The following is a 12,728-nucleotide window of genomic DNA, read 5'->3' as shown; positions in this document are numbered from 1 at the left end:
TGAGTATGTGCAATCCACACATTTTTTTCTGTAACTACAAATTAATTCTCATGTCATATTTTGTGCCCTCCAAAAACTGTTAGTGATAAGAAAACAGCTCTATAAAATTGTTACTGTGTGTATTTTCCCAGATATATTTAAAATACATTTCCTTGAGTCTCACAACAGGAACGTTGTTATTTCTAATAATGCTTGTTTGTAATATTGTGGCAATCAGTGTATTTTTTAATCGTATCAATAATATAAATTATGCAATTAGTCCCACTTCCTCTTTGTATTGGTCACCAGAAAGCTCAAAGCCAAAACTGGGTACACCTCTAGCAGAACATGATGGTATGCATTTTAGATGATAACCTAGCCTAGTGTCTGTTTCCTTGTTTATCCTACTTTCATATTTTCTTCTCCCTTCTAATCTCTATCACTGGTTTCCCCCTAAATCACCTTTTATTCTCTACTTCTATAACCTGGGTTCTGTAAGAACACCTGGGGAATCAAGTCCAAGTATTAACTTAATTCCCATCCATGGAAAAGAAAATATTTGGGTCACTTCTGCATTATCACTGAAAACTTAATTGTCTATACTTTATTGCACACAATATCATCTTCTCTCACACAGAAATGACTTTAATTCCCATACAGATAACTCTTTCAACCCTCTGGTTTCACAATCCCTTGACCCATTATGTAGTAAAGTTTACTCTACCCATTCATTTCCAAACACAATCCACACACTTTGTTATTGTCAGGCCTCTGGGCCTAAGCCAAGCCATCACATCCCCTGTGACTTGCACGTATATACACCCAGATGGCCTGAAGTACTGAAGAATCACAAAAGAAGTGAAAATGCCCTGCCCCTGCCCTAACTGATAACATTCCACCACAAAAGAAGTGAAAATGGTAGGTCCTTGCCTTAATTGATGACATTACCTTGTGAAATTCCTTTTCCTGGCTCATCCTGATTCAAAAAACTCCCCCACTGAGCACCTTGTGACTCCCACTCCCGTCCGCCAGAGAACAACCCCACTTTGACTGGAATTTTCCTTTACCCAAATCCTATAAAACGGCCCCACCCTTATGTCCCTTCGCTGACTCTCTTTTCGGACTCAGCCCGCCTGCACCCAGGTGATTCAATGAGCCTTATTGCTCACACAAAGCCTGTTTGGTGGTCTCTTCACAGGGATGAGCAAGACAGTTATTTGGTAATACAATTACTTGTTAAAGTGCCTACCTAGTTTCTTCACTAGGCTGCTCTTGAGACTGAGCTGCTTAGCAATCAAACTGAATAATCCAGTATCACAATAAATGTTTATGTAAATAGAACTATTCCTGATATATTAAGCTCTGTAAGGGTCCTGACTGTTATGATGCTGAAGGGTATTCCCAGTAAAGATTTTTTTTTTTTTAAACCACACAAAAAGGTAGAGGAAGAAAAATCTTAAAGTAGAACTTCTTTGGATTTCCAGTTATTGGCATCATTGCCAACATCTAGTACCAATGGATACATCCTTAGTATATGAATCCTAATTCATTATATCAAATAACTAAAGAAAATTAGAAATCTTTACTTTCAATTAGTTCAATACTTTTATAATAACAAAGAAACCTTATACTCACTGGACTCCAGCGGAGGGTGGGAGCTCTCAGGAATCCGGGGAATGTCACTAAAAGAAACAGGATATGGTGAAAATCCCATTAGCTAAATGACCCTGCCTGAGGCAATCACAGCCCATTTTATGTGATGTGAAAAATCCTGCTGGGTCTTTACAGGTGTGGAAATGAATAGGAGTTACTATTAAGGCAACTACTAATGTGCATGAATGTCAAACACCACACACACAAAAAAAACTGCAATAAAAAAGTTTTTATATATTTAAGAGCAAAATACTTTAACATGACAACAATCAGACTAATATTGTGGTTAAAATCACCACAATATTTTTACTACCAAAACAGCAGGTTTGGAAATAAAAAATGTTAAAGGTAATACTTTCCTTCAATTCTAGGAAATCAAAATGACACAAATTTTACAAATCAGTAATATGCTTTACAAACACATCTGAAAGAGTTTACTGAGTGAAAGGGATGGGAACATCTCAATAAAAAAAGGTATGGTGAATATCATGGGCAAAGTTAAATGAAAAGGATGAGTTGCTTTGGAAAGTAAAAATGATTCAAGCTTGCAACAGAAAAGCCAAATTATTTTATATATGTGAATATATAATACATATACACATATATACCCTTTATAGAGATCCATATCTCTATACTGAAGTTAGCTAAATATATGGCTATTTACTATATGGTTAGAAAGTGACTTGTGAGATCACCCATTCCTGCCACATTGACAAATTACTCTGAAGAAATATATGTACTATAGTCTCAACTTAATCCATTACCCACTGTGCCCTTAAGAACCCTAGATCACCTTGGCTTAGGTATTATACTGCATGGGATTATATTACTTCTCATTTTCCAAAGATGTTTTAATATCAATTTAAGAAGATTAACAATATGCAAGTATTAACATGACATATTAAAGCAGACTGGAGTTAGCTAGTCCCAACAACATTATCGGCATAATTTTTAAGAATTTCTAACCACTTACCTTATGACCTAACTTCACTTTTTTCTTTCACTTTTTGGGGGAATGAAAACAAAAAGAGTTTTCCCTGTTTGTTCTCTGGAGTTGTCATTTTGACTATTTTGTGCAAAGTAATTCTCATAACCAACTATAATTTATACTTCTTAAAAATGACAATTCGGCCTATGTTGTATATTTTATAAATTTTATTATATATTTTGTATGACTATACATTCAGATAAAATCATTTGAATGAATTTATAATTAAGAGACTAATTTATAATACCTAAAACACACAAAAAACTATATTCTGCTACTTTCTTCTAAATTAATGCAAGCAAATAAAAGTAAATTGTAAAAAAATCAAGGAACAGTCAATTTTTAGATAGTATGACTTCTTAAAAAATCAGCCTCATAGTCCATTATGGAATCAGAATTTGAAACTCTCAAGCCAGGTATAAACTTTGGAATTTACATGTCTGTGAAAAAAGAATGGTGGCAAAGTTGTTGAAAATATGTCAAAGTGACTTTTAGTTAAAATTTATTCATGCTAATTGCTTCAGTAATATTTTCAGGCATAAATTTCCACTGGATGTTTACATATCCAGTGGAATTCTTTATTAGTTCTATCTACCAGTTAGGGAACAATTAAAAGCATAAAGGTCAAAGATACTGTATTTGGTGGGTTCACAAAAAACGTCAATACCTCAAGATGGCTGATGCCTCTTAGTGTGTACTGATCAATGTGCTTGCAAGTTATATTTAGAATGATTCCTGAAATCACTATGACACTAAATTATGAATAAATATTTTCTTTTTCCTTTAATTATAGTTGCTAAACAGAACTACATTAAATATTATTATTAAAACACAGCTCTCCAGCCTGGGTAACAGAGCAAGACCATGTCTTTAAAAAAAAAAAAAAAAAAAAAAGAAGTAGCTAAAATTATTTTTCTAGGATTCTAATAACGTATTTATTAGAAAGTTGGTATCACCTTTGATTCTGATTCAATTATAATCTTTGTATTCCACATCCTTTGACTTCTATAATCTATAAATTATAATTTTTGTATTCCATATTCCTTTCAATTCTATAATCTATAATGTGTTTAGAATTTGGTTGTGCAGATGATTACTTCTTAATTAATTTTCATAAAAAGTAAAAATAGTGTTATTCCAGTCTACTTTAATTGTCTGTTACTTTTTTAAGTCACCATGAATCAGTTCTGTGTTAGTTGTTTACTTTTAAACCACTATATATTTGAAAGTATTTGGCAAGTGCACAATGCTTGATTCTAAACTTTAGCTTTCATACTTTTGATTCATTTTCCAATTTACTTACCTCTTTTCCAGCCTTATATTTACCTCAGCACTAGAACATACGTCATGTAAAACTAGCATAAATCGTAGTATTGTTATTTTAAAAGTCTACATGGAAATGTACAACACTTTTGCAAATGTCTTCAGTGTTCACTCTTAATAATCACCAGTTAAAATTGGTTAAAAGCTTGCCTTTATTTTAGAGTTTTATATATTAATATTATTTGATATATGATCATACATTTTCATTCTTTGAGAATTATGATAATTATATCTTCTTGTATGTTTTGCATTGACATATATTCGAGAGGCCAATACAAATTAAAGGTTAGCACTTTTTCAACATAAAAAGCCTTGAAGTAATGGCTGTATTATATTTTGGAGAACAGGGAAAAAAAGAATCATTTCCAAGAATACATTTAAACATTAAGCCAAGTATAATAAAACAGTTCAAAATGTCTTTAAAAATTACAGACTGGCAAAATGAATATTTATTTTAGACCATGTGGGTTTGCCAAAAAAAGGTAATGATATGGGGAAATCTATATACATACATAGAAAATATCCCACTGGCTATAGATAATTAAATTGTACAGAAAATTGAGGTTTTAAAAATATTATGACCAATTAAAATGTTAAAATATTTAATACTTCTCGCTTGATTTTAAATAAAAGTTGAAATTACTCATGGGTAAAGAGACAGAAAAAAATATTCTATTATTTAGTAGAATAATAAAAAGTTCATGTAGACATATGAAATCATTAATATTTTAAATAACACAAGGAGTTTGTTAATGTCTCTCTTAAAGGAAATACTACTTATTAAATTAGAATTACTTAAATATATCTGCCATTAAAAGAAAATTTTACTTTATATTTCACTTGCAAAAAGTACATATTGATATTTTTTGATATTACAATTATTAAAGTGTGGAGCTTCTAAAATGTAGTGAAGTAAACTCAGTATTCCAGTTAAAAAATTAAGAAATTTTTAATGATCTAAAAATGTATGCCCATAATTGATGAAAAAACTATCCATGTTAACATGTACTGTATGAATGTATAAAATTCTTTTTAAAACCCTACTAATACATGTAATTTACTAAACTTAAGAAGTAAGTTTTTTTAGCCTTACCCAATAGGCCTTGAAACAATAATTTCAACTTGAGGTTCTGATTTTGATTCTAAAATAATGTTGTAAACTTCTTCATTTGTAGCTCCCGGCAGGGGTTTACCATTCCATTCTAGAACTTCATCCCCTTGAATTTAAAAAAAAGGGTATTTTTTTACCTTATATATTCTGTTTATTTTTCGTATCTTTTCTCTTTTTTAACAAAGAAATGCAAAACATATACAAATAGTTTAATTGTCTAGGCTCTGCTTTCAAAAGCAAATTGATTGCCATATAATGTCAGCTAAATGGTTCTTCTAAACACTTTTTCTTTTCTTTGTTTTTCTTTTTTTCCCCCAGAATATTACTGGTGACTGGAAACAGTACAATACAAAACTACCTTTGTCTTTTGAGATATACCAGAAATCATATAAAAATAATCTCATGCTATGGGATGGAATTAGCACAGCCTATTTGGAAACATTAAAAAATCATAATTAGCAGCATGCCCTCCATATAATAAATGTAGGCGGCTCTATTTTTGAAAGATTCTTATTAAACTGTGCATAAATCCTGTTTTATTTTTGGAAGAAAGAGCAATTAATATTTGTTAGCATGAATTTCCCAATTACAAGTCATGCTTCAATGTCTTCACCAGATGCACAACAGAATAAAAATGCATGAAAGGATTTGAATTCACACCCATCAGTTAACGCAGGTAGCTATGGCAAAATTACAAAGCAAGCAGATGTAAAACTGTTGCATGACAGTTAACCCACTTCCAGATGTTCAAAACACATATATACTATACATAATCTATATTGTGAACATTAAAGTACAAGTAGAAAACACTTTAAAGTAACAAAACATTAATATAGTACGTAGCAGTTTGTTAAATATTCTAAGGTTAATCAAGGGGAGCTAAAAGATGTTGCATTAAAAAATACAGGCTAACAACTTACAGTTGTTATTTTAACTAGGGTTTTCACACCATAGGTCACGTGAAAAAAAAAGTATTTATTTTCATAAATATTTAAGAAGTTGTAAGTACTAAATGGTTCTCTGCCTTAGACCCTTCAATTCAAAATGGTAGTCTCAGCTGAAATATTCCAACCTCAGTGATGCACTGAGGTGTCTTAATTTGTTGATGTTTATGCTTATTTTGTTGTTCTCAATATCTAGAACATTTTATGAGCAAAGTAAATCTGTGTTGACATACTGGGTCAATATCATCAGTATACATTTTACAGCCAAGTATAAGCATAAAATCTTTTCAATGTGTAGCTAGAATTTTTTAAATAAAAGTAGGAAAATTGCTTTGCTAGTATTACTTTAAAGTAATTATATTTTCCAGTTGTTTGCTCACTGAAGAGTAAAAAGCAAATATGTGAAAAGTACATGATGCTGCTTTGGTTTGGTAAGATACTAGGGTAATCACCAATTCTTTCTTTCTTTCTTTTTTTTTTTTTTGAGACACAGTTTCACTCTTGTTGCCCAGGCTGGAGTGCAGTGGCGTGATTCGGCTCACTGCAACCTCCACCTCCCAGGTTCAAGCACTCCTCCTGCCTCAGCCTCCTGAGTAGCTAGGATTACAAGCATGCACCACCATGCCCACTAAGTTTTGTATTTTTAGTAGAGACAGTGTTTCACCATGTTGGCCAGGCTGGCCAGATCTCCTGAACTCAGGTGATGCATCCGCCTCAGCCTTCCAAAGTGCTGGGATTACAGGTGTGAGTCACGGTGCCTGGCCACCAATTCTAATAGACTGCCCTAAGCTGTTACCTAGAAAAGCTTTTCAAATAGGCAATGAACATACTTCACTGTAAAAAAAGAAAAATGATAATTACAAATTTACAATATATCAAGAGTGCTTTCAAAATTTTTTGGCCAAGAAAAGAAACAAAGTTGACATCATGGTCCTGTACACATAAAATATAAACACTATATATGTGTGTGTGTGTATATATATATTCATATTATATGAGTACATACATATATATACACTAAAAAATTTGTAAAACAATACTTACCCTGATTTTTCTATTCTATTATGTTCTACTTCAATTTTTTAAAGTGGTAGGTGCAAACGATTAAATTGATTTTACTACCCAATAATAAGTTGCAACCAGCAGTTTGCAAAAGTACTGCATTTTAAAATTCTCCTTTTCATAAGCAGCAACCTGGACACATAACTTTTAATACCAAATTAACTTAATATATATGCTTATTTATTTATAGATTAATAATTCCTAAGCCAGAATGCTTTTTTTTTTTTTTTACATAATTTATGTGTGGATAATCAAGCAGGGATGTAGACAATGACGGCAGAAAGATGAAAATGACATTTTATCAGTCTTTAAATTTGGTCATGAATAAATGATACAGAAACAAATACCTTTAATAAAATATTTTATATGCAACAATAGAAGTTCATTTGAGGACCAGAAATAGAGTCAAGTGGTGCCAGGAACATAGTAATTAGCTATTGTTCCAGGTGAGATATTAGGAACCACTTTAGAATTAAGGCAACTTCAGATGAATTGTGAAGAATGGAAAGGCCTTCAACAGGAGGAGTAGAAAACTAGGTAGACAAGAGTCATTGACCATGTCTTCTAGGTGGGAAACAGCCTGACAGGAACCTACAGGTGGACCAACATCCCGGACAGCTGAAAGTGTTAGTAGAGGACAAGGCTACAGAGCTTTGACTTGAACAAATGATAACTAGGAAACACTGAAGGATCTTCATAATAAAGAGAGTGTCAGTGTCATTTTTGTATTTTACAAGGTTAAAAGAAGTAGCAGTACAGTGCACAGACTTGAAGCGGGGCAGTACTAGATAAAGATATTGCAAGATTAAAGCAAGATTGCAAATGTTAAATAAAAGTCACATTGATTTTAAAAAAACTGCACGGTAGTTTTATAGGCTAAAGATGTTTATATGCAAATAATTCTATTTGCAAATATGCAAATATTTAGTCAGTTCCTAAATTATAATGTAAATCAAATAGGATATATGATTGAGTCTGTAAAATCACTTTACTTTCTTCAAATACATAAATTGCTTAGAATGAAAAGTACACTTGTCTGCTTTATAGTTAAGTTGACCTTTTAACATTTCAGATTTAAGTTTCTCGGGCTTTTGGCTCATAAGAGTGTTAAACAAATGAAATGAATCATTAACAGATATTTTATATAGAACACCCCTCTTCTTTTACTTCCTAAGTAACTTCCTATTAAAACATAGTAATGTGTTTATAATGTGTATATAATGTTCATAATGTGGTCTGCAAACTCAGGTTTCTGTAGTTAAAGTTATCTTACATTACCCAACAAGGGATTCTCAGACTTCCTGAGGCTTATTTTTGAGTCATTAGACAAACACATACTCAGTTTACTGACACAGTCAACCCTGAATGAGCTATTTTCCTACTGAATCATAACTGGTACTTCATAAGAAATAACAGTGTAACATATTTTTATACATATTCAAAGTCATATAGCAGATGGAGAAAAATCCATCTGTATGGAGTTTTCTTCCTATACACCTGCACAGCAAGTCCTTGTCAAATTAAAAAAAAAACTAAAATGATTTTGAACTGATATCCTGGTAAACAAACACACTGAAAAGTCCTTTAAGAGCCCTATAATATTTTGCCAAAGTTTTCAAGAATCACTAACTTAAAGTTTAAAAGTTAAGAATATCACCTGGAAATGTAGTCTGTGTTATGGGTTATTAATCTTTAATTCTACAGCTCAGCCAACTGTGTTTCCTTTACAGTTGTCTGGCAAATACATAAACAGCCATCTAACAAAAATATTTCTACTAAGCTCTGCAGTAAAGTCAACTGGAAGAAATATTTTAATGTGATTTTAACAAAAATGAAAAGTTAACAATTTACCAAAAACAGATTTTAAAATGTGTTACTATTTAATATATGATACATTAACATATATTAAATAATTCCATTGTGCCATGTTCAGTTATAGGGCAACAAAAATCAATTTCTAAATACCAAGAGGCAGCACATCTGCATGAGTACAGTATATGTCACTTTTAAATTAACTAATATTTTATTATACAATCTGTGTAAGAAATGTTATAATGATTATGTTTTACTAAAAACACTGCTCCTGAATAAGTGTTTTAGGGCCGCTCTGAAAAATTTGGCAATTACTGTAGCTTAAAATATAAACTAAATAACTATATAGTGATATAAATTTTTTTTCACAAAGATAAATTGTTTTAGATTTCAAGTTTTGTAGCAATATTATGATGTCATCTACAAAAATGAGTAATTCTTCTATATTTTACATCTTTTTATTTTTATATAAATAAAGAAGATTCCTACCCTTACTCTCCAGATTGCTGCTGATGTAGAGTTACTTACTATTGCAATTGGTAAATATTCATATCAGGAAAAATATTTGTATTCATGCATTAAAATTTAGTGACTTCATTGATACATACATACATACATATATGTATGTATGTATGTATAAAACTAACCCCAAATTGAAAACCATCAACTCATGTTCATGTATGGAGAAAACACTGTTTAAATATTAAAAGAAGAAACTTTACCTGCTCTTAGGTGTCCAACTACATCTGCTAGGCTACCCTTCTTTACTTTGGTGATGAAAGCACCAAGTCGTCCTAAGTCAGTCATTTTTCCTCCAACAACCTGGATAATTACAAATTTATAAGTTTCCAAGACTCACACCAAAACATAAGCTTATTAGTTTGAAGAATTAATCCTACATTCTTTTATGATGTACTTGAAATTGCATGTAGAAACATTAATGAAGTGAAACATATTTTTTTTTTTTTTTTGAGATGGGATCTTGCTCTGTCACCCAGGCTGGAGTGCAGTGGCATGATCACAGCACTGCAGCCTCGACCTCCCAGGCTCAAGAGATCCTTCAAATTCTGCCTACCAAGTAGCCTAGACCACAGGCATGCACCACCACGCCCAGCTAATTTTAAAAATTATTTGTAGAGACAAGGTCTTGCTATGTTGCCCAGGCTGATCTTGAACTCCTGGGCTCAAGTGGTCCTCCTGCCTTGGTCTCCCAAAGTGTTGAGATCACAGGTGTGAGCCACCAGCGCTTCACTTACATTTTTGATTAAATAGCTGGGAGAACAGTTTTGAAAAGAAAACATCTCATATTTGAGATGACTATGTGTCCTAAGGAAGTTTGTGTACTGATTTCTTTCTTTCTTTTCATGTACAGATTTCTTTCTCTCCCCTCCCCTCCCCCTTCCCCTCCCCCTTCCCCTCCCCCTTCCCCTCCCCCTTCCCCTCCCCTTCCCTCCTTCCCTTCCTTCCTTCCTCTCTCTCTCTTTCTTTCTTTCTCTCTCTCTCTTTCTCTTTCTTCTCTCTCTTTTTTTTTTGAGACAAGGCCTCACTCTATCACCCACAGAGGAGTGCGCTGACATGATCATAGATGGCTACAGCCATGAACTCTCAGGTTCAAGTGATGCTCCCACCTCAGGCTCCCAAATAGCTGGGACTACAGGCATATGCAGGCACTACAGTCAGCTAATTTTTTAATTTTAATTTTGTAGAGAAGGGGTCTCACTATGTTGACCAGGCTGGTCCCAAACTCCTGGGCTTAAGTGACCCTCTCACCTTTGCCTCTCAAAGTATTGAGATTAAAGGCATGAGCCACTGCACCTAGTCTGTACTGATTTCTTAAAAGCAAGCTTGTCCAACCTGCTGTCAGTGGGCCACAAGCGGCCCAGGATGGCTTTGAATGTGGTCCAATACAAACTTGTAAACTTCCTTAAAACATTATGAGGTTTTTTTTTTTCAGCTCATCAGCTACTGTTAGTGTTGATGTACTTTATGTGTGACCCAAGACAATTTTTCTTCTTCCAATGTTGCTCAGGGAAGCTAAAAGATTAAACAGCCCTGTCTTAAAGTGACCTAACAATAAAAGGGCACCATAAATAATGCATATACTTAGAAGACAGGTGCCAGGTCTTCCCCACTTAGTATCAAACAGCAAGTGTTTGACAGTTTACATTAAAGTACATTTTTCTTTATCATTCAAATTCATGTGTACCATTTGAATTATTATTTCTATATGAAGACAATATCCCATTGTCAATATCAGATCTTGATCAGATCTTGATCTCTTTTGTATATCTGTAGTAAAATGTAGGTCTATGACCATAAAGACTAGATTCAAGCCAAGAAAATGACATTTTGGGGAAGCAATTTACCATTGTGCAAAGCCTAATAGCCTAAATGCATCTCTGCAGCTGACCATCTCATCTGAAATATGTATCTATGCCCATAAGACTATCAAAGTCTGAGTTTTATTATAGAATATTTTAAAATCTATGTTTAAGTTCTTCCAATGCAGGGGCTCAAATATATATAATTTAAAATGAAGAGAATATCACCAAAAGTTGAGATTCATCCACAATTCTTTAGTGGCACACTCATTAGTGGACATAATCAGAATTATTTCACACAGGAGTAATTAATGGTAATAATCAACAAGAGAGCACTATTACGTACATTAATTTAAAAAATTCTTACAAAGTTATTGTAATTAGAAAGTGATCCCTTTAATGATGTTTATGTTGCTGCTCAAGTTACAATAAAAGTCCACATTATCTATGCTACTTTCCATTTAAATCTTAATGCAAGAAATCATACTGAACTTTATAGTCAGAAAAAAATACATTAGTTTCCCTAAATTTTATTCAATTTTCCTAACACATCTATATGCTATATCAATAAAATTATATAAAATATTAAAATTACATTTAAAAATCATTGCCAGAAACTCTGATGAATGCAGACCATAGTGTAATTCACCCTTTAAGAAACATTTTAAACCAGCATACTTACTTTCAGACCCAGCAATGCACCTGATTCTTTGGGCATGGTTGTTCTCTTGTTAAGAATAACACGTCCAATTAATCGGTCCCCCTCTTTAGATGGCTGCCACGTTACAGGATGCTGTTAAAACATAAACAAGTTTAAAAAGTAATATATACAGAATGGAATGCATTCAGCTATAAAAAGAATGAACTCTTGTCATTAGAGGTAACATGGGATAGAACTGCAGAACATTATGTTAAGTGAAATGAGCCAGGAACATGTTAGTTCCTGCATGAAAGTTAAACACTGCATGTTCTCACTCACATGTGGAAGCTAAAAAAAGTTCAAGTCGTAGTAGTACAAAGTAAAATAGAGGATAATAGAGGCTGGAAAGGCAGGGAGACGGGAAGGATAGGGAGAGATTTGTTAAAGAATATACAATTACAGCTATATATGAGGAATAAATTCTGGTGTTCTATAGCACTACAGGATGACTATAGTTAATAATATATAGTTTCTAAAAGCTAGGAGGAGGACATTGAATGTTCCCAACACAAAGAAATGATAAATGTTTGAGGGGATGGATATGCTAATTACCCTGATCTGATCACTATACATTATATGTCCTGAAACATCACTATGTACTGCATAAATATGTACAATTATTATGTGTCAATTAAAAAATAAAATATAAGAGAAATAATAGGAACAACTGGCAGAGTAACTTAGAAATCATTATTGAAAAATATTTTCATTTATAATATCAACCTAAAAATATTTTTAAATCCTAAGGAATTGATAAAGAAACTGGGCATATCCAGACAAAAATATTATTCAGTGGTACAAACAAACCAAAAAGCATTACCAAGCCACAAAATGG

At 32.7% G+C, this 12,728-nt stretch overlaps 1 protein-coding gene across 49 annotated transcripts in view; it reads right to left on the bottom strand.

Annotated features, from left to right (window-relative positions):
- RIMS1 (regulating synaptic membrane exocytosis 1) overlaps positions 1 to 12,728 on the bottom strand; it is a 519,140-nt gene that overhangs the window by 169,005 nt on the left and 337,407 nt on the right. For all 49 annotated transcript variants that reach the window (XM_033217614.1, XM_033217607.1, XM_033217624.1 and 46 more), the window contains 4 exons: positions 11,876 to 11,986; positions 9,595 to 9,694; positions 5,037 to 5,160; positions 1,615 to 1,661 (listed from right to left, as the gene is read on the bottom strand). In XM_033217614.1, coding sequence (XP_033073505.1) covers positions 1,615 to 1,661; positions 5,037 to 5,160; positions 9,595 to 9,694; positions 11,876 to 11,986 — 382 coding nt within the window. The remainder of the gene's footprint in view (positions 1 to 1,614; positions 1,662 to 5,036; positions 5,161 to 9,594; positions 9,695 to 11,875; positions 11,987 to 12,728) is intronic.

This window comes from Trachypithecus francoisi, unplaced genomic scaffold (assembly GCF_009764315.1).
Source record: "Trachypithecus francoisi isolate TF-2019V2 unplaced genomic scaffold, Tfra_2.0 Lachesis_group10, whole genome shotgun sequence".
NCBI classification, from domain to species: domain Eukaryota; kingdom Metazoa; phylum Chordata; class Mammalia; order Primates; family Cercopithecidae; genus Trachypithecus; species Trachypithecus francoisi.
The sequence above is the reverse complement of the archived record's forward strand: the minus strand, read 5'-3'. Positions and strand labels throughout refer to the sequence as shown.